This window comes from Lonchura striata, chromosome 24, assembly GCF_050655825.1.
Source record: "Lonchura striata isolate lonStrDom1 chromosome 24, ASM5065582v1, whole genome shotgun sequence".
Taxonomy (NCBI): Eukaryota; Metazoa; Chordata; class Aves; order Passeriformes; family Estrildidae; genus Lonchura; species Lonchura striata.
The window spans coordinates 4203664-4223629 of NC_140726.1; the positions used below are offsets into that span (position 1 = coordinate 4203664).

The following is a 19966-nucleotide window of genomic DNA, read 5'->3' on the forward strand; positions in this document are numbered from 1 at the left end:
GGAGCTGGGCAGCTCCAGCACAGCCCTGCAGCCCCTCCTTGGCTCTGCCAGCTCCTCTTTTTGTCTTTCCCCTCTCCCAGAAGGGATTTTCTGGAGAAGAATCTCAGAAGGATTTCTGCCCCCAGCTGGAATCTTTAGCAGAAGAAGGCTCAGCATTCTGGGCTTAGGTCAGCTCCAAGACACCTGGAGGGGCCACATGGGTGGCACAGAGCTGCAGCAACCAAATTAAAGACTTTTCCTGAGGCAGACCCCTCAGTCTGGTCAGGAGCAGCCCCAGCACAGCCAGAGCAGCTCCTTGGTAGCCCAGGGAGCCCTCCCAGTGCCCACTCCCAGAGCCCATCCCCTCCTTCCCTCCCTCATCCCACTTCAGCTGCAGCCAAGGCTTCAATGGAGGCACCGAGAGTGGCTTTTATTGACTTCCAGCTCCAAAAGCGCACAAAGAAAACATTTCCAACAGCAAAACTGGAGCCCCTTGTTCACCAAGCCTCCCCCAGAGCACCCACCACCACCACCGTGCATTTATAAGCATCTACTGGTTTTATAATTAATTTAGGTGATAATGCTGATGCTACTCATCCTTCTCTTGGACCATTAAGCAGAGCAAGTTATTACAAACAGGGGAAGGAAATTAAATAACGATAGAAGCACCAGGAAGATCCAAAGCTGCACCTTTGCAGGGTTTCAAAAAGGAGCTTTTACAGAGCAGCCCCAAACAATCCTCACGAGCTGCTGGCTGAGGGAACAGAGTCACTTCATCTCCCAGAGGGAATGCTCCACACAGGGTGTAAGACAGCCAGGAATATCCAGCAGACAAGCAGCTTAAAGATGACAAAATTAGCATCCTCTTATTGCAGATATTTATATTTACCAGTCTTTTATCTTTTTCTTCTTTGAAGGTATCACAGTGGGCACTTGATCGGTCTCCAGCACACAGGAGCCTCACTCTTGGCTGCTGACTGCACCAGGCTTGGCTTTAGGTTTTTCTGCTGGGCTCCTGAGGTTCTTCAGCCACCTGCAGAGAGGGCTGGCCCTGCACACCCTGGTGCTGGGTCTCTTGTGCAACCCTGAGCTGCTTTTTGCTGTCCCCTGCTTGGTCTCCAGCTCTCCAGCTCCCACCTCCAGTGCAGGCTGCAGAGGGAAGTCCCTTGTTGTCACCTCTGTGTGTCCTCCAGCTGCCTCAGCTCTCCCCTGACTCGCAGCAGGAGTTTTTCCATCTGGATTTATGGCAGGGGGATTGTCCCCAGCTTCCTGCAGCTCTGAGCTTCTCTCCATCTCTTGGCTCACTGGTGGGGAACACGAGGCCATTTCCCTTTTCCTTCCTTGCTCTGTGCTCTGCAGCCCTGCAGCAGCACCTTGGGCTTCCTCATTCTCAGGGTGGCTCCCACTGCCCCAAAATCCTTCACCCTGGGCTGGCTGGGCCCTGGGGACATCATCAGGCACAGCCATTCCCTCCTCAGCTGGCAGCCTTTCAAACCTCCTGAACCTCCTGCAGTATCTCCTGTGGCTGAGCTCGTTCCCCATGGCTGAGGGGTGACAGCAAATCCTGCTCAGAGCCTTTTCCAGGGGGTCCTGAGGGGCTTGGACACCACCAACAGAGCCTTGGGCAACACCAACAGAGCCTTCAGGGGCAGACACAGATCCTCATCCCAGCCTTGCTGAGCTGCCACACCACTCCTGGGCCACCTGCAAGAGAGGAAAAATCCAACAGAACCCACTCAGCCCTGTGCCACAGCAGAAAATGCCCCTCGAAAAGGAAGATCAGACTCTAATTTCTTAGCTGTGTGCCATGGCAGAAAATGCCCCCTGAAAAGGAAGATCAGACTCCCATTAACTTCTTAGCCCTGTGCCACAGCAGAAAATGCCCCTCTAAAATCAAAATCAACTTGCCATTTCAGAGCTGCAGGTTTTATTCTTGTTAAGCCATTCTTAGCCTTTTGAAGCTGCTGAGAGCATTTAGGAAGTCACTCCCTCCCCAGGACTCTCAGCCCACACTGCACTTCACAGTTATTAGTTTGTATGTCCAAAGTAAATACTATTTAGGTCTCCTCTTGTTTACTAAAACATTTATTAATTCTACAAAGTAGTTCACATTTAGCCAGGGAAGCCATTCATAGGCCTGGTAAGATATAGAAGGGAGCAGAAAGGAAAGAAAAAGGAAAATATCTCCTTATTGAGAGGTGAGAAGCACGAGGTTTTCAGGCCCTTGGGTCATTATTTTACCAGTCATTAATTCGCTTTTTAGAAACTACAGCAATGCCACTGCTTCAAACTCAAACATTAAAAAGGGGCAGTGCATTCTGAATGCAGAGAAACATTTCCCTCAGGTTATGCTTGTAAAGGGCCTTTTTACAACTGCAGCACTACCAGAAAACAGATCAGCACTTTGCAGGGAAGGAGCAGGGGGAGGTTGTGTGGAAAAGGGACAGAGAGACCTGCACACAGCCCCAGTAACTCCCTTTGCAATCTGCCATTGCAAAGTTAAAAACTTATTGTTAAGCAGGATAAAAGTGCCCTGTTTCTGGCAGGGAAACCACAAAGCAAACACAACTTAAACCATTGATGTGCAGCACCTCAGCCTTTAGTCCTGGCTCAGGGTGATAAAGTTCTGCTTTTAAGCAGGGCAGCAAGTTCAGCCCATTCCCCACCAGCCTCAGCTCCCTCCCAGCCTGTTCCACTCCAAATCCTGGGCCACTTTTTATCCCTAAATATTTCAAGTGGGACACAGGTGCCACACAACATGATCTGATTGCAGCTGGTGCTGCAGAGAGCTCGACCAGCACAGCACAGAGCCAGAGGAACAGCAGAAAAAGCAGATCTATAATTTAGGAATTACAGTTTTTAAAGTGGAGCTAATGGATCCAGAGCAGTTTTGCTGCACTGCTTGAGCTGCTTTTATGGGTAGAATCTGTAAAAATGTGTGATTCCACGGTGGTTAGGCACTCACTTATAAGACTACATGAACTTAATCACTTAAAACTACAGAGTTGCAAGAAAGGAAAAGAAAAATGAACCCATCCACTTCTACTGGAGAGAAAAGCCAAAACAAAATAAGAGAGAGAGATGCTCTTTGATATCAAAGCTACAAAGAGGACAAGTAATAAATAAATGAATGTTTTGTAAGCAATTGTTGCAACAGCAGCAAGGATTTTGTGCAAATGAATATAGCCAGGAAATGTTTCATGACATCTTGGTAGGGCAGTAAAATGCCAGGAGAGGAAAGGGAAATAATAACTTATTTTCTGCTACACTTCTATTTATTTGTCATCACTGCAAAAGAAGCTCAAAAATATGACAAGAGACAGATTCTATTGTTGCTGTCTCCCAAGAGGGTTTGTTTATAAAGATATAGATATTTATTACCTGAAGATATCAGTTCATTTTTATATGTAGGAGAATTATTTGCCCTTCCTCATTTGACCATTTCATGCTGTGAATGTTTCATGTTTAGTCCCACCAGCAGAATTTAGTTCAAAGCCAAAGACACAAGAAAGCATAGTTACAGTTCTGCTGAAACCCTAAAGGCAGAGCCCTCCCTCACTAGAGAAGCCAAACAAAACCCTCCAAAATGAAATCCCTCCTTCCCAAAAAAAAAACAAACCAAATTTGCATCATGCAACACCCACACTCACTTGCAAAGGAAATTTCTCCAAGAAGTTCCCAGCACAGCTTGGGAAGGAGCACCTGGACCTTAAATAGGGCAGGGCAGCAACACTGAATTACTTCCACCCAAACCTAATGATTTAATTAATTACTGATCCCTTCCACAGCTGCCTGAAAGATTGGGAACTGTTCTTGATCCATCTTTATGAAATAGCATATGAAGTAAATTAACCCACATTAGAGGGTTCTGTGTATTTAGATATTATTTTCCTTTTTGTCCCTGAACAATTTACACAGAGCTGAAGGGAAATGTGGGGTCTCTCTTTGGGTATTTTCAGAGAATTGAAGGGAAATGTTGTGGGGTCTCTTTAGGTATTTATACAGAATTGAAGGGAAATGTTGTGGGGTCTCTCTTTAGGTATTTACAGAGAATTGAAGGGAAATGTTGTCGGGTCTCTTTTTGGGTCTCTGTTTGGGTATTTACACCGAGCTGAAGGGAAATGTTTTAGGGTCTCTGTTTGGGTATTTACACAAAACTGAAGGGAAATGTTGTGGGGTCTCTCTTTGGGTATTTACACAAAACTGAAGGGAAATGTTGTGGGGTGTCTCTGCACAGTGACAGGTTGGAGAGACTTCTGGCAAGACGTAGACAAGGGAGAATGGCCCCAGACTGACAGAACAGTTTAGAGGGAGGATTTAGGAAGAAATTCTTCCCTGTGAGGATGGTGAGGCCCTGACACAGAGATGCTGTGGCTGCTCCATCCCTGGCAGTGCCCAGGGCCAGGTTGGACAGGGCTTGGAGCACCCTGGGACAGCAGAAGGTGTCCCTGTCTGTGGCAGGGGTGAAGTGAGATGATTTTTGAGATTCTTTTCAACCCAAACCACCCTGGGATCTTGTGGCTGCAGAGCAGCAGCTGTAGGACAGAACTGAGGAAATTCTCCTTGCAGCTGAGGGTTTGCAGGCACAGAACATCCTCCCCATCCCCAGGAACAACTCTGGGTGCTTTTCATCTCCTGGGAGGTGCTGCAGGCACTTGGCAGCAGAGGAGGCAGAGCTGGGGGAGGTTTGTGATCATGGTTTCTCTCTCTCTGGAAAGGTGTTTTGAGTGGCTTTTGTTTCAGAACTGCTCTTTCACATCGTGGTTGGGTCTGGTTGTCAGATCACTGCAGATTTTGGGATTTTTCATCTGGGCTCCTTGGATGTTGTGGAGAGAGGAGAGTGTGAGGAAGGAATTAAATTCTTGAGCTCCTGAAATCCAGGCAGGGATCCAACAACCAAAACAATGCAAAATTGTTTTGTATTGAACTAAAATATTGATCTCTGGATAAGGGAAGTGTTTGGGTTTTGACCACTGTTTTCAGAACTTTTTATTTAGTTGTGTAAGAGTTCAGGAGAAACAGATTTACTGTGATGAGGAGGGTGATAATTTATAAAGGTGCTTCTGTAGGAAGAGAAACACTGGACTTCCTAACAGCTCCAGCAGCTCCTAAACACTGCTGAGGTTTTACTTTCTCAAGTGTAACAAATTCTTTTTATTAATATTTCCTGCTGAATGACAGGAAGTTTAACTATAAAAGTTCAAAGCAGGGATTCTTAGCAACAGGAGCTAAGATTTCCCAAGTGCCAAAAAATTAGATTGCACTCCAAGACAGTTGTGTGATGGGGAAATGCTGCTTTAGACCCATTTGCAGTGATTCATCGTGGGGTTTAGCAGGGAATTTGCTGCTTATCATCTTAAGAGGGCAGCCTGGAGCCTGGGAACAGCGCTGGGTTAGAACACCACTGCATTGTTCTAGATCCTCCCATGAGGACTTGCCTGAAAGGACAGAGCAGTCCAAGGTGGAATTTGCCTTCACTCACCAGTGACAAAGAGTTTGGAGCAGTCAGGGATGTCCCTGCTGGGTGGTGCAGGAGTTCTGCTGCTGCAGGGTCGGAGTCCAGGACATCTCTCTGGCTGCCCTGGGTATCCCCAGAGCCTGGCAGGGGGCTCAGAGACGTTGGCATGAAATCAAAAACACCCGTGGCTTTGATTTTAAACCATGGAAAAAGCTGCCAACTCTGTATGAGGAATTACAAGCCACAAGGGTTTGAGCAGTGTGGTAGTTGAATTAACACAGGGTGAAAAAGTAGAATTTTGGGGTTTTTAGAATGGGGATCAGGGGTACAAGATGGAGGGATTTGGGCATGTCCTGCCCTTCTTCTCCTTCTCCTTGTCCTCCATGTCTTGCTGTGATGGTGACACTTTTCTGTTGGTTTAAGGTAGGGACACACATAAATGTCCATGTCCACATGTCCAACATAAATTATAGATATTGGCGCAAAATTGTAAACATAGCACATGTAGTTTTTGGTACATAATGTGGGAGCTGCCTGAGACTTGAGGCAGATGGCCATGGCTTCCTTTCTGGACAGAGCTCAGCAGGTCAGAGAAAGAATGTTGTAGATAAGGAAAAAGAAACAACCTTGAGAACGCGATCTGAAGCATTCCAGACTCCTTCTTTGCCCGTGGCAGGCTAGGAAACAAGGACTTTCACAATCCTGGGATCACTGCAAAACAAAGCAGACACCATGACTGCAGGGTGGGCTTTCCCTGCTCACAGGGCAGGAATCGGAGTTTCAAAGCATTAAAGTGCTTCCAGACCTAAGCCTTGCTCTAAATGAGTCACATTTGGAAGTTCAGCCTTTCATCTTTAGTTTCATCAGGGCCTGAGCACAGCAAGCACAGTTGGTGTTCCCAGATCTGCAAGGAAATCACCAGGGGAGGAGCAGCTTTCATTCTGACACCACTGGTATCAACATTCAGCATTTTACCAAACACTTCACAAGCTGAAAAGGGCAAAAGTATCAGTTCTGGCATTGGAGTCAATGCAAATATCAGAAACGAGGCAGAGGCTCCTCTGACAAAGGCTTTTAAAGCCATTAAAATTGCCAAAGCCAAATCTCCCCAGGTGTAATTTTGGGTAGGTCAAACAAGGACAGTGCAAACCAGGAAAAACTGAGGGTAAAGCTTTAGAGAACTTGGACTTTACAGAACTTGGGGCACATCTGAAAACCCCAGATGAATGTGATGACAAAAAAGCAGCAGAACTGGAATATTGTAAGAGGAATTTTAGCTGATTTTTTCCTCCTTTGCCAAGGAACTTTTTACATCACAAACACTCAGATTGGTGAAGTCAGGACATTGCAAAAACTCCTTCCCCAAAATTCTGCAGCATTGCATGTGGAAGATTATTCCACAAATTTTCTGAGAAAGGAAGGAAAAAATCACTCCTTTTCCAGAGCATGAGAGAATGTCCCTGATTCAGACTGCAGCTTTACTAATTAGATGTAAACACCAAAATTCCAGCAGAATTGAAGAGCTGCCAGCCCCACTTTTGTTCCTGTAATTTGGCAATCACCTGGAAGGTTTGGGGGTGATGTCTGGGAGACTCCAGCCTGCAGAATTATTCTGCACAATTCCTCTGGGGGGGAAATTGATCCCTTCCACCCATTTCAGTGTGGCACCAACAGTGTCATGTAATTCTGTATTTATTGTCACTCTTGATTAGCCCCACACCTTCAGTCACGGGGGGAAGGAGCTGCTCTGTAATTTTAACAGAATCCCATGAACTCTGAGATGCTTTTACTAAATCACAAGCACAAAACACAATTCCATTGGTTGATCTGAACATCTCAGAGAGGGGCAGAGCGATGCACAGAGGTTTTTGTTGCTCTCTGCTTCTTTCCCCATGATTTCCTCAGGCCTCTGTGCTCTCCTAGCAAAGAGGAGCTGCCGACTCACTGATTTGTAAATCTAAATTCTATGACACAAGAACAGGATCTCCAGCCTAAGAGCAGAGCTTTGCCAGAGGCAGCCAAACCCAGAACCTTTGGGACCATGAGGAGCAACCAAGGAGCAGCCTCTGAGTTGTTTAAGGGCAGATGAGACATTTCCATGGGCAAGGTCTCACTCAGATTGGGAAAAAAATAAAATTAAGCAAGTCTGGCTTAAGTGGAGAGGTTTGGAGTGTGGCAGCTCGGTGCTTGGAGCCAAAGGAAATCTTTTTAAGGGTGCACCAAACTCCTGATGCGATTAAGCACTTAAAGACAGTAAAACCAATCATCCCTTAAATAGAAGCATTGCTCTCAACATCCTCATCTCCTGGCTTGCCTTTAACCATCATTTCTTGCCTCCTGTGAATGCTGTTAGTGAGGATGCACACAGAACACCAGAGCTGGAAATGCTTTCCTTAGGGAGAATCTTGCTCTCCTTCACATTGAAGTTTTCCAGCTAATACAAATAATTATTTCCCATTTATTTAGGTTTTTTTTTAATCCCCATGAGTTCTAGCAAAACAATGTGGTGTAAAAACCTTTTACTTGAAAGAAATGAGGCTGTATTATTCCCCTGAATCCTTGCAACACCACATCATTCCTAAATTCAGTGAGACCCATGCCACCAGACAGGTTTGATGGGAAAACTCCCCTCTGCTTAGCACTGTGTAATTAGAGATTACCATTGGATATGCAGGTGCCAGAAGTTTATTGATTATTTGCAGCAAAATGACCACAATAAGCTTTTTTTGTTGTTTACAGCTCCTTCCACAGGCCTCCAGTCTGAGCTCCTTGACCTCCACCCAGCCAGCACAAACCATAAAGCAAATTCCAAGTCCTGTAAAGCCAAATTCTGTAAAGCAAATTCTCTAAATGAGTCACATTTGGAAATTCAGCCTTTCATCTTTAGATTCATCAGGGTCTAAGCACAGCAAGCCCAGTTGGCATTCCAAGATCTGCAAGGAAATCACCAGGGGAGGAGCAGCTCTCAGTCTGAGGCCACTGGTATCAATATTCAGCATTTTACCAAACACTTTACAAGCTGAAAAGTGTAAAAACATCAGTTCCAGCATTGGAGTCAATGGAAATATCAGAAATGAATTATCAGAACATTATTAACCCAACATTTCATAGCAGTCGGTGTTAAAATGATTTAACATTTATTGATTCCAATTGCAATACACACATCAGACAATGCATTTCCAATAGTGGTGACAAGTCAGTGGGGTGAGAGGACAAGTGTAATTAATAAATTAGACATCACTTAACCCTGTGCAGCCACACACAGGGTGATAACAATGAAGTGCACAGCCCTAGCCAGGGTATAAATACAGAAATAAACACATAAATACACTTTCTGTGCCATGAAACAGCCCATGCCCACACTCCCTCTCCCAGCAGAGAAGGAAGGAGGGCAGTGCCACTTGCAGAGCACACAGATTTTAAGTTCAGCATCTTAGTTTTCAGTTTCTCAAAGCAGGTTCTGCCACCTCCACCCTGATTTCTGGGTCCTTTGGGGCACAAGCCCCATTTGGCAGGATGGAGGTAGCAGGTTCAGCACTGCAGACAAACCCTCAGGGTGCTCTGTGGTTGCTGCTCCGGGTTCCAGGTGCTTTTTCAGTGCTCCTCTGGCTCTCCCTCGCTGCTAACTGTGATCTCCTCCTGGGTTTCTGGCAAGGCTGGGCTCTCCTCTGCTGTCTGCCCATCCATCTCTTCATCTTGCTCTGCTCCACCAGCAGCTCCCTTCTCACCTTCAGGAACATCAATCTCACCTTGTCCCAGCTGGAGATCAGCTGGGGCTTCATCTTCTTCTCCCCACTGCTCTAGTGCAGCTCTCTGCCCATCTGCCATGCCCTCTCCTGCCTCTGCAGCCTTCAGGGGCAGCTCTGGCTCCTCCAGGGGACACAAAGCAGCCGTGGTGTCACCTGCCTCTTCCCAAAGAGCCTTCCCAACACAGGCGTCCTCCACGGCACCGCCAGCCCCGGCCTCCTGCCCTGCAGCCCTCAGCAGCTCAGATTTTGGATCAGCCTGACCCTGCCCAGGCTCCCCAGCATCACCTGCAGACACGTGGACATCAACCTCCACCATGGTCCGGGTGAGAGGTGGCACCCTCTGGTCCCCACGGCACAGCTCGGGGGGCAAAGAGCTGCCAGGGGGATGCAGAACAGCCTCAGCATCACTGCTGTCCTGGGAATTTGGGGATCCTTGTGCCTCTCCAGTGAGGTCCTGGGGTTCCAGCAGCTCTGGGTCAGGTTTGCCTTCGGGCTCCTGGCACAGCTCAGCCCCTCGTGTGTCTCCAGCAGCCTCAGGGGCTGAGGCTTCGCCGTGCTGTGCCCTTGGAGAGGAGGCCAAGTCTCCTTCCTCCTCTCCAAATTCACTTCCAGAAGTTTCCAGCACCATGGTGGCAGCAGGAGGCTCGGGGCCTCTCGGAGTCCTCCCGATGCGCGCGGAGTGGAATTGGCTCTCCCCAGTCCAGGTGGCTGCATCGCAGCACACCCGGGCAGCCTTCCTGCCCTTGGCCCTGTAAACCACCCTGGGGAACACACAGGGCCTCTTGCTCTTCCCAAAAATACCTCCCATGGCCGCAGAGGAACTCCAAGGGCTTCTCCTGCTCCTGTGGGAGCTCTGGCTCTTGAGGAGGAAGGGGCTTCACACCTGTGGAAATGGATGTTTATTAGCCCAAGCTCATTAGGGTGAGTTAATTACCCAGTTGTCACCCAGCAGTAGCTCAGGGATCACAGGAATGAGCTGAACAGGTGGAATTGCACCTGGAGGGGTCAGGAGAGACACAGAGACATTTTAATAAAGAACAGTCTGAAAAGAGGGAAAAAGAGACAATTTGTCAGTCAAAGCAGAACGCTCTGGAAAACAGTGGCAGGTCTCAGGAGCCACTCTTCACTCCAGACAAGGAAATGTTTAGACTTACAGTAATAGATGGGAGCAGGAGGGAAGAGAAGCAAGGCAAGAGGAAAAAATTACTGATAAATTTGAAATTCACAAGATACAGCAGGGTTTATTCCTGATAAATAACATTAGGAGAGGACTGCAAGAGACACAAGCAAAGTAAAAGGTAAGATATCATCTCCCAGCATAAAGCTAATTCAAGAACTGAGAAGCAAGGACTGCCTTAAACACTGAAATGAGCTAAACCCAACCAAATTACTTGTGCTCAAGGAGGCCCAGACTGTAAAAACGTGCATGAATTAAAGCAAGGAACCCATCCCATAAAAACCAAGCAGCAAGAGAGCTGCCAGAGGCACAGAGCACACAGAGCCCCTGCTCACCAGCACAGCTCCACTGCCCCACTGAAGACCCCTCACCTGGGAGGCAAAGCCCTCACCTGGGCTTAAATAGGAGGGGAGAATCACACCCAATCCCTTCCCCCCTTGACTCCCAACCTTAGTTCCAGCAGGTTCTGATGTTCCCTTACTCTATTTCCCCGGGCATTTCCAAGCCCTTGGGAACAGGATGGGGCTGTGCTCCTGTGTGCAGCTGATGAACTTTACTTTGATAATTGCCACTGAATGTTTAAAATAAAGCTCAGGGTTGACACAGAGCAGCCACGGACAAGACAAACTGACCTCTGGTTAGAAGTGGTGATGCCAAGTGGCAGAAGAACCAGGCTGGGTTAGTGTATAACTCACAAATGGTAATAGTGGCGTTGTAATCTACCATTTTATTTGTTATTGAGCAATTAGGGGTGAAAAATTACCCCCTTTCCCACTTGTGTGCTGTCTTCAGCTGGCTGAGTGGTGCAATTAGCAGTTTTACAGTGGCTGCAGATGATTTGAACCATCCCAACCCAGCTGATCAGCCTCTGCTGGTGCTGACATTCCCCAGCCCTGCTTGTGTCTGCTGGCTGGGAGGGAGCTCAGATGTGGAATTGGTCACACGGGCAAAACACAAAAGCAAATATCCATTAAAAACAAACTAATCCCAGGCAGGAGTGCAAAGGCAGAGTGTAAATATCCACTGCCAGCATCACCAGTGCTGTGGAATGAAAAAAAATCAAGATGGAAACATTCCAGGCTTCTTTTATTTACATAAAAACCCCTCAAATCTACAATTTTGGACGCCAGATCTAGTTCAGCATCCTAAACTTCGCTGAGCTCCAGTGACTCCCTGAGAGCAGAGAACAAAGGAGGAGCATTTGGCGAGGTAAATCCGTGTGTGCAGCCAGAGCTGGGACCAGAGCAGGACAATGTGCCCCTGCTGCCTTCTGATGGGCTCCAACATCTGCTCTGCTCGATAACAGGCAGGGCTCTGCGTCTTGGTGCCACTGCAATGTCACATTGCCATGGCTGGGAGGGCCTCACTCTGTGCCTGGTGTGGTTTCACAGCTTCCCAAAGCCTTTTTCTTTTCTTACACTTCATTTTAGGCTTCATTTGTTGGAACTCAAAATGTCCCTCAGACATTTTTGGATGTTCCAGGCCCAGGTCTGAAGCATTTGAGACCCTGGCACGCAGCTGCAAACAGCTGTGATTTTGGGTTTGAGCCATGGAATGAGTTACCAACCTTGCAGGAAGAACAAGAAGTCACAAAAGTTTAGATATTAGAGTAGAAGTAGTTACAAAGTAGAGGGAAGAATTTTTGAGTGCTGTACAGGGGGGTTTTGGTTTTGTACATGGGGGTCAGAGGTTTTAAGATGGATTTGGGATTTGGGCCTGCCCTGTCCTCCCTCTCTCTTCTTCCTTACCTCCATGTTCTTGGTGATGTTGGCACTCACAGATTGGTTTAGAGTAGAAAATCACCATTTAATATAGCTAATATGCATTGGGAAAAACTGCAAACATGTAACACGTAATGTACCATATAAAAGATAGAAAATCACCATTTAATATAGGTAATAGGCATTGGGAAAAACTGTGAACATGTAACACGTAATGTACCATATAAAAGACAGCAGCAGCCCTGGGTGGGAGAGAAGAAGCAGTCGGGGTCAGAGAGGATGTCAGGGTGTGTGTGTGCCTCTGCCTGAGCTCTGAGCAAACCACAGGAGCCCCAGAAGAAAATCTTTTAGAAAACTTGCAATAAACTGCCTTGAGACCCAACAACAGAGACTGCTGAGCCTTTCTTTGGAAGCTCGGGTTGGAGGAGAGACTTTTCCACTACACGGAAACCCTGAACCAGGCCTGGGTTCCAACATTCATTGGAGCTGAAATTCAGAGGCAGGTCAGGATTTCTTTGAGTGTTGGAAACTTCTCTGAACTAATCCGTAATTTTCACACGTGACAAACACCGATGACAGCATTTGCATGGTGTCACACGGCAGGGCTGAGAACTCTGGTGGCTATGGGGACATTGCTGCTTTGAAAAACAACACAACTGGAAGGAAATTGCATCCCCATTGCAGGGGGGAATGTCAGGCACTGCAGCGCAGGGAGCTTGGCAAGTGGATTTCCAAATCCTGCAGATGTTGCAGGGATTTATTGCAGTGTTCTGTGCAATGGGAAGATGCTCAAGTCATCGTCTCATCATGAGGTTGTTGGGATATTTCTGAGATTTAAAGTGTAGATTTTTTTTTTTTAATTTAAAGAATTTCTTTCTTACCCTTGAATCACGGTGAAATATGGAAACATATGAAAAATATATATTAAATAAATGTATGAAGTATTCTTGTTTAAAAAGCCCAACTTTAACCCAACCCAGAAAATCTCCTGCATGTGAGATACCACAAGAAATGGCAACATAACATACACAAGTGGCAGGAGGAAAATCCTCCTGTCAGAACAATCACATCTTCCTTTACCAGGCTTAGTCTTTGTTCCAAAAGCCTTTTCCAATCTCTGCGACTTTGATATATTTAAAAGGGCTGTTCTAAAAAAAACATACACTCCTTTTTTTGACAAATAAAAGGAAATAATCACAGCTCCTCCGAAGAGCCGGGCTCAGCTGTCAGCCCAGGATTGTGCTGCAGGATGGAACGCTGCACAACAGCACCATTACAGAGCCCTTCTGTGCCATCTCTGCTGACAAGGAGCAGGCTGCAGGCAGCTCAGGGCATCACTCCTCCTGTTTGGGGGTTTTATTGCAGAGTTCAAGCTGTTACCTCTTTACAGAACTGCTCCTTGCAAATGGCAGGGCCTCTTGGTAGGTTTGGTGTGGTGTCAAACCCAGGGATGATCACCCTGGCTCAGCGCAGGGCTGGCAGCACAACAGGAGGACACCACGGGGCTGAAAACCTCCTCCTCAAGGAGCAGGAAGGGTTTTTCACCACTGAGCTCTGCACTGTTGCTTTTCCAGCTGGTGCAGAACATGGATTTGGCCTTGGAAACTGCCTGGTCTGTGTCGCCAGGCCCAGGACTCTCAGTGGTTAATTTGGTGTGGCACCAAACCCCGGGATGATCACCCTGGTCCAGCACAGGGCTGGCATCACAACAGGAGGACTGGTTGTCCATTTTGTAGCCATTTTTGAGTTCATCTAGGGTCTATCCCTGGCTGGGCTCTTGTGCTGCCCCAGGTGGATCTACTGAAGCCTCCCGATAAATCCCTACTTTATTCTTTAGCTCTGTCTAGTCTCTGTTCTAGGTCAGCCTTCACAAGGCATCAACCACAGGGCTGAAAAATCTTCTCCTCAAGGAGCAGGAAGGATTTTCCACCATTGGAGCTCTGCAGCTTTGCTTTTCCAACTTGACCTTGGAAACTCTGCCCAGCCCATGTCCCCAGGCCCAGGACTCTCAGTGGTTAATTTGGTGTGGCATCAAACCCAGGGATTATCTGCCCTCATTCAGCACAGAGGAGGAGGACACCAACAGGGCTGAAAATTTCCTCCTCAAGGAACAGGAAGGGTTTTCCACCAGCTGGGAACTGCAGCTTTGCTTTTCCAACTTGACTTTGGAAACTTTGCTTGGCTCCCATCCCCACACCAAGGAGCCACAGGACTCTCAATGGTTAAAGAACATTTTCTGTAGCACAGCTCCTGCTCAGAATCCTCCTCAGCAGAATTAGATAACCAGCTCACAGTCATAAATGTGATTGAGGCTGATTTCCCTCAGGGTTACTTATTCAAGCCTTTTCCCTGCATGAATTTGGGGGTTGGGGGAGGCTGGGACAAAGAGGGGCAGTGCACAGACCCAGCTCCCTCCTAGACAGCAGCAGCAGTTGGCAACTTTGGGAGAACAAACAAAAAGCAAAACAATTGAGTTCAGACAGATGAGCTTTCAGTCAGCTTTGTGTGTGTTTATTTAACACCTTTCAGGCCCAAGCAGACCAGGGTTTAATATCACTGCAGACACAGCCCACCTGAGCAATAACTGGAATTTATTGGCTCAGAGAAGCCTTTTGAGAAACAGAAAGTGTTCCAGGCACCTTCTTTCCCCCAGTAAGCAAAGGAAGATTATTTGTTTTGTAAGTCTTAAACACAGGAGGCTTTGTCAGCTTAAGGGCAGGTGGAAGGACAGAAGCCAAGGTGTTAAAAAAGCGCATCCTTTTCCCAAAGTGTTAAATTCCACCCCCAGCATCTCTGGTCACACTCAGCTCTTCCTCCTCAGTCTTCAGCTCTGTGCAAAATATTGAAGAGGCACCTGCAGGATGTTTTGCCTTGCACTTTTCCCATCACCATCCCATTGCTCAAGAACCCTGTAATGCCTAAAAAAATCTCCAACCCACCACTCTCCCTCCCACTCCTCTGGGCATTTTATGTAGTCAGACCTTGCTCAAAAAGCTCCTTTAAAAGGAGTCACTCCCCATTTCTCCTTTGAAGTGTAAAGAAAAGCACTCCACAGTTTTAGCCATTTTCTCTGTTCTCATTTATTCCCAGCAATTAAAACACACTCAGTTTGGGGTTTTGCCATGATTTTTAAAAGTGTATTTTACTGGTAGCACAAAGGGAGGAATGTTAAAAGTCAGTAGATTTCAGCTGCATACACTGACTTCTGCATTCTGATCAAGACTACATTTTAACTTCTGTATAAGCTGCACAGGGTTACACAAACACTTCCACTACTACTAGAGATACAAAGAACAAGGATTTCATCATCTTCCTGTGAAAATATTTTGTTCAACATTGACAAGAAAGCAGGAAGCACCAATACAAGAGAATTATTCAGGGAGGTAGTTCAAATATTTCATTATTCCGAGGCAGCAGGAGAAGTGGCTGTTGGCCTCACAGAAATCATCTCACTGCACACAATTAGAGCAGCAGTTTCCTATTCTGTTCCCAGACTCCTCAGACCAAGGGAGGAGACCTCCCATCACCAAACCTCACTGGGAAATGCAGCAACATCAGCTCAGTGAAATCCTTGTTCGAGTGAATCAGCGAGGCATGATCTGAAAAACAGCTACTGGGAAAAGCAAGAAACAGATCTGTGACTGAACAATAGCTCAGGAGAACATCTGGAAAGCTCTGTAAAAACTTCACAGATCTGTCTGACAAGAGCTTCTGAAGTCTGGGACACATTCTGCAAAATCCTGAGTCCAACAGCTGGGGTTAACTCCTTCCTGAGGGCAGGTGCCTCATCCTGGTCACTGCACAGATGTGACCCCAGGCCACCTGAGCACCAGACATCTCAAGCTTCAACATTTTCAGCCTCTATTTCCCCACTGTTCCCAAGCACTAGAGGCAGTGAGGGGGGCACACATGGGAACTCGGCTTCTTGCTGTGCAGGAACAAAAGTTGCTGGTTCTTCTGGAAGCTCTGGCTGCATGATCCCATCCTGCAGCTCTGCCTCAGGTCCTGGGGTGCACGCCCTGCTCCCCTCCTGTCCCAGCTCACACAGGGCTCCATCCTGGGGCTGCTGCAAGACCTCACTCAGCTCTGCAAGCCCTGCACAGCACAGGCTCCCCATGCCCTGGGCAGGTGGCACACTGCCCTGCATGTCCTCCTTCAAGAGCTCCAGCAGCTGGTTTGGTGGCTCCAGAGACGCCCACTGCGGGCACAGGGGCTGCCAAGACACAGCAGAGGAGGAGTAGATCTCGACCACCTCCCTTGCTATGACCTCTGAAGGGCTCTGCAGGGTCAGGAGAGACATGGCTTCCACCAGACAGCTGAGCTCAGCCCTGGGCGCAGACTGAGGACTCATCTCAGCAGCTTTAGCCCTGTCTGTGCCCTGCACAGCACACACAGACAGCTCCCTGCCCATGAGAGCCCCCAGGGTGTCTGCAGAAGGGTCTGTCTCACTGCCTTGGCCAGGCTCAGCTTCGCTGGAGAGCTCCATGAGGCTGAGAATATTTCCCTCCTGGAGGGTGATCCCAGCACAGGGGGCTCCCTCCCTGCCAGGCTGCTGCTCCTCTGACACGAGCTCAGCGCCCAGAGCTGTGCCTCCCACAGGAACATCAGCAACAGGTTTCATTTCTTCTTCTGTCTCACCCATTTTCCCCTGCTGGGTTAAGTCTTCAACTCCTCCTTCAGCCTCCTCATCAGCGGGGGCCACAAAGAAGTCCATGGGATTCCAGGCTGCCTCCCACCCTTCTGCAGCAGAGCAGGGTTCTCCATTCTCCTCCAGAGCATCAGCTGAGGGCTGGTGGTCCTGGACGAGGTCCTTGGAGCCCCGTTTGGGGACCTTCAGGGCTGGGGTGGAGGGCTGCGTGTCCAAGAACATCCGCGTGTCCCTGGGGTTCTGCAGGATGGGCTTGGTCTCGCTGGGCTCCGCGTTTGGTGCCTCCTGCTCCCTGCACCTCTCGCAGAGCACACAGCACAGCTGCTGGCTGAGGCTGCTGCCCATGCTGCCACACCTGCAGGAAAAAGGGCATTTTGGCACTTTTGAGCATTGCTGTTTCATAATTTCCCAGAGATTTGGTGGTTTAGCTCCCACGGACCTTCAGGCAGGGCCCTGCACCAAAGCACAGCCAAGGCCTGGGCTTTGCTCCTTCCAGCAGAGCCAAACTGAGCTTCCCACACCTGGGAATGTTTTCCTACCATACCTGGGAATTTTTTGCCTACCACACCTGGGAATTTTTTGCCTACCACACCTCAGGCAAGCGGGACAAAAACATCACTGCCCAAGCTGGGCAGCTGTCCAAGATTGAAGCACCAAGAAGTTTCCTATCCCCATCCAAACTGCAGTTCCCTCTGGGCAGTTTTTTCCTTATCTCCTGTTAATGGGCCCATCAATGTCTTCCCACAGGACTCACAGATAACACTCTCCAGGAGCCAGTTCTGTTTAACAGGTGATTAAAGACACACCTTGTGACTCAGAATAACATCAGTCCATTGTAAAATGCTCTGCCCAGGGGGAGGAGCTACGCATTCCCACCTGGATAAATCTGGGAATTTCTAAACAGAAAAGCAACCTTTCCAAAAGTTTCCAAGAAGACACAGCAACCACGTCTGCCATTCCAAGAGGACTGCAGCCACTCCAATTTAAACTGCTACCAGCACACTGGCCAAAAGGGTATCAAGTTATATTCTGACTTTGTCAGTGGTCTTCCTTTTATATCATTACATATATTTTTGTCTTTTTTTTCCCCTTTTCCCAATAAATTATATTTCTGACTTAAAGTCTCTCACTAATTTTGCTTTCAAACCAAAACAGCAGCTCAAAAGCAAGAGAATTTCAGAGCCCAAACCCCAGCACTCAGTCCAGGATTCCCACCAGTCACCCAGGTGGGTTTATTAATTAGCAGAGTGGCAATCAGCACCCAGGAGTAGCTGCTGTTAATTCTGACAAGTAACAGTTCAGGTGCAGCATTTTACAAGGGCAGCTCCTTCAGTTGGAAGGGAAAACTGAGTTTTGACTTGCAACCCCACAAAATAACAACAAACCCACCCACACAAATGCTCCTCGTTAATTAGAGTAAAAGACATGAACTGCCCACAGAAGAAATTATTTTTTTCTGATTGAAGCCACCAGAAAAAGCCAATTTCAGTCTGTGGGTTTATCAACCTCACAGCATAATCCATTAATTATGTTGCAGACCCAGGCCCAAATGTTTTGGAGCACCACATTTTCCAGCTTCAGAACAGCCCTCCAGCCTCTCCCCCAGCATTGTATTTACAAGAACTGTTAGAAACATTAAAGTCTGAAAGCATTAATATAACATATGGGCCCTAAAACACCAAAATATTGTGGAAGCCCAAGCTTATTTTCTGCCTTTATTTTGTATCACAGCAGAACACATGGCTTTAGAGCCAGAATTCCCAATGGCCAAGTGGTTTCTTCCAAGTTTCTTTTATATTTGTATTTCCTCTAAGAAAATGACAAAAATTCCAAGAGAAAGCATTTTATGCTGTCCTCCAAACACTTACATGAAAATTAAGCTATGAACATACTTTCATTAGAAGGAGCCTCAGTTTTGAATAATTTCATCATTTGAATGAAAACTAAAATGAAATCTACATACTATCATTAAAGGGTCCAAAGCAAGCTAAAAACCACACAAGATAAGCCCAGTGCTTTATAATTTATATATTTGCCTACCCCCATAATTAATCAAAAGAAAAATAGTTTTAATTAGGGTTAAAAACCATGGGTAAAAGTAGATGCTTACCAGCTTAGAACAAAAGGAACCACCAGAACACAAGAAAAACCTCCCAAGTACCTTTTGGACCACAAGCTCAACCTAAATACTGCCAAGGGCTCACACAAAAGGTCTTCCCCCAGCTCCTGGAGCATCAATCCCCTGAACTTTTAGTTCCTCCCCACTGTCATTCCCTGTGGGAACAGCCATTATGGCCCCATCCTTTATTTTACACCTGAGAGTGTTTTACTGCTCGTAAAAGTAAAAATTGGGGATTTTTTTAGCAGCAAAGTAAAAATAAAATAAATAAAATAAATAAAAATATAAAGGCAGCTTGTCTTTATGGCTGAGGAGTGACCACCAGAGATAGCCTGCAATAACAGGGTGGCATAAAACAGAGGAATATTCCAGGAGCTGGATGTGGATTTGGGATTTCCCATGGGTAATTTGGGGGAAAAAAATCAACAATCCAGGTCAAATCCAGCACTGGGAATGAACCCATTGCCATGGGCAGTGCATTGATATTTTAATGCTAAAATTACACAAATAAATTCCATTAATCCTAAATAATTGTTAAAAGAATAGACTTAAAAGGTGCTCTTTTATTTATGGTTCACCCTCAGTCTCAACTGACAGGGGAGGGGTATGATCTCTTCTAAGGAGGAATAAATATGAGGTGAGATAAAGTATTTTTGGTAAGTTTTTTGTTTTTTGTTTTTTTTTTTTTCTTTTGACAGCTTCTGGCTGTTTCCACAGTTCTCACAACCTGTGAGTCACTCCTTAGTTTACCTCATGAATTTCTTCATGACTTTATCACCTGTAAATATGATTGATTGGGGCCAAACTTGGTGAAAATGCTTCTTCAGGCTCAGTCAGGTAAAAAAGGCTTTCAGTCAGAGTTGGACAAACAGCAAATAAAATTATTAAACCCAGAGAGGACAGAGCTGCCTGCTTTAAACCTGTTCTCTCATTCCCCACATTCCCTTTATCCTTCCATATCTATATCTATATCTATATCTATATCTATATCTATATCTATATCTATATAAATATAAATATAAATATAAATATAAATATAAATATAAATATATTAAACACCTTCTATATTTAATATTTGTAGATATATATTAAATAACTTCAGTATTTTTAGAAGA

The 19966-nt window shown here is 46.6% G+C and overlaps 2 protein-coding genes and 1 long non-coding RNA gene across 6 annotated transcripts; all 3 read right to left on the reverse strand.

The window, feature by feature from the left end:
- Positions 1-388: 388 nt before the first annotated feature.
- On the reverse strand, positions 389-3681 carry LOC146765462 (uncharacterized). The gene is made up of 2 exons (XR_014950013.1): positions 3630-3681; positions 389-1683 (listed from the first exon to the last, which is right to left on the reverse strand). It is a non-coding gene; the product is annotated as an uncharacterized LOC146765462 (long non-coding RNA).
- A 4425-nt stretch (positions 3682-8106) lies between these two features.
- Positions 8107-10736, reverse strand: LOC146765463 (uncharacterized). 2 transcript variants are annotated; one of them, XM_085560391.1, is made up of 2 exons: positions 10699-10736; positions 8107-10069 (listed from the first exon to the last, which is right to left on the reverse strand). In XM_085560391.1, the coding sequence occupies exon 2, from the start codon at positions 9992-9994 to the stop codon at positions 9032-9034; it is 963 nt and encodes a 320-aa protein (XP_085416517.1). In that variant the 5' UTR covers positions 9995-10069; positions 10699-10736; the 3' UTR covers positions 8107-9031. The 2 variants fall into 2 exon arrangements, with proteins under 2 accessions (XP_085416517.1, XP_085416518.1); XM_085560392.1 differs by lacking the exon at positions 10699-10736 and adding an exon at positions 10578-10675.
- A 4403-nt stretch (positions 10737-15139) lies between these two features.
- Positions 15140-19147, reverse strand: LOC146765464 (uncharacterized). 3 transcript variants are annotated; one of them, XM_085560388.1, is made up of 2 exons: positions 18843-19147; positions 15140-17087 (listed from the first exon to the last, which is right to left on the reverse strand). In XM_085560388.1, exons 1-2 carry the CDS (start codon positions 18965-18967, stop codon positions 15923-15925), a joined length of 1290 nt encoding a protein of 429 aa, XP_085416514.1. In that variant the 5' UTR covers positions 18968-19147; the 3' UTR covers positions 15140-15922. The 3 variants fall into 3 exon arrangements, with proteins under 3 accessions (XP_085416514.1, XP_085416516.1, XP_085416515.1); XM_085560390.1 differs by lacking the exon at positions 18843-19147 and adding an exon at positions 17539-18202; XM_085560389.1 differs by lacking the exon at positions 18843-19147 and adding an exon at positions 17301-17484.
- Positions 19148-19966: the final 819 nt, after the last annotated feature.

Coding starts and splice junctions, on each gene's coding strand:
- LOC146765463 (XM_085560391.1), bottom strand. CDS start 9,994: ATGGGAGGTATTTTTGGGAAGAGCAAGAGGCCCTGTGTGTTCCCCAGG.
- LOC146765464 (XM_085560388.1), bottom strand. CDS start 18,967: ATGCTCCAGGAGCTGGGGGAAGACCTTTTGTGTGAGCCCTTGGCAGTA. Junction 17,088..18,842: donor GTTCCTTTTGTTCTAAGCTG/GTAAGCATCTAC, acceptor TTTTTCCTGCAG/GTGTGGCAGCATGGGCAGCA.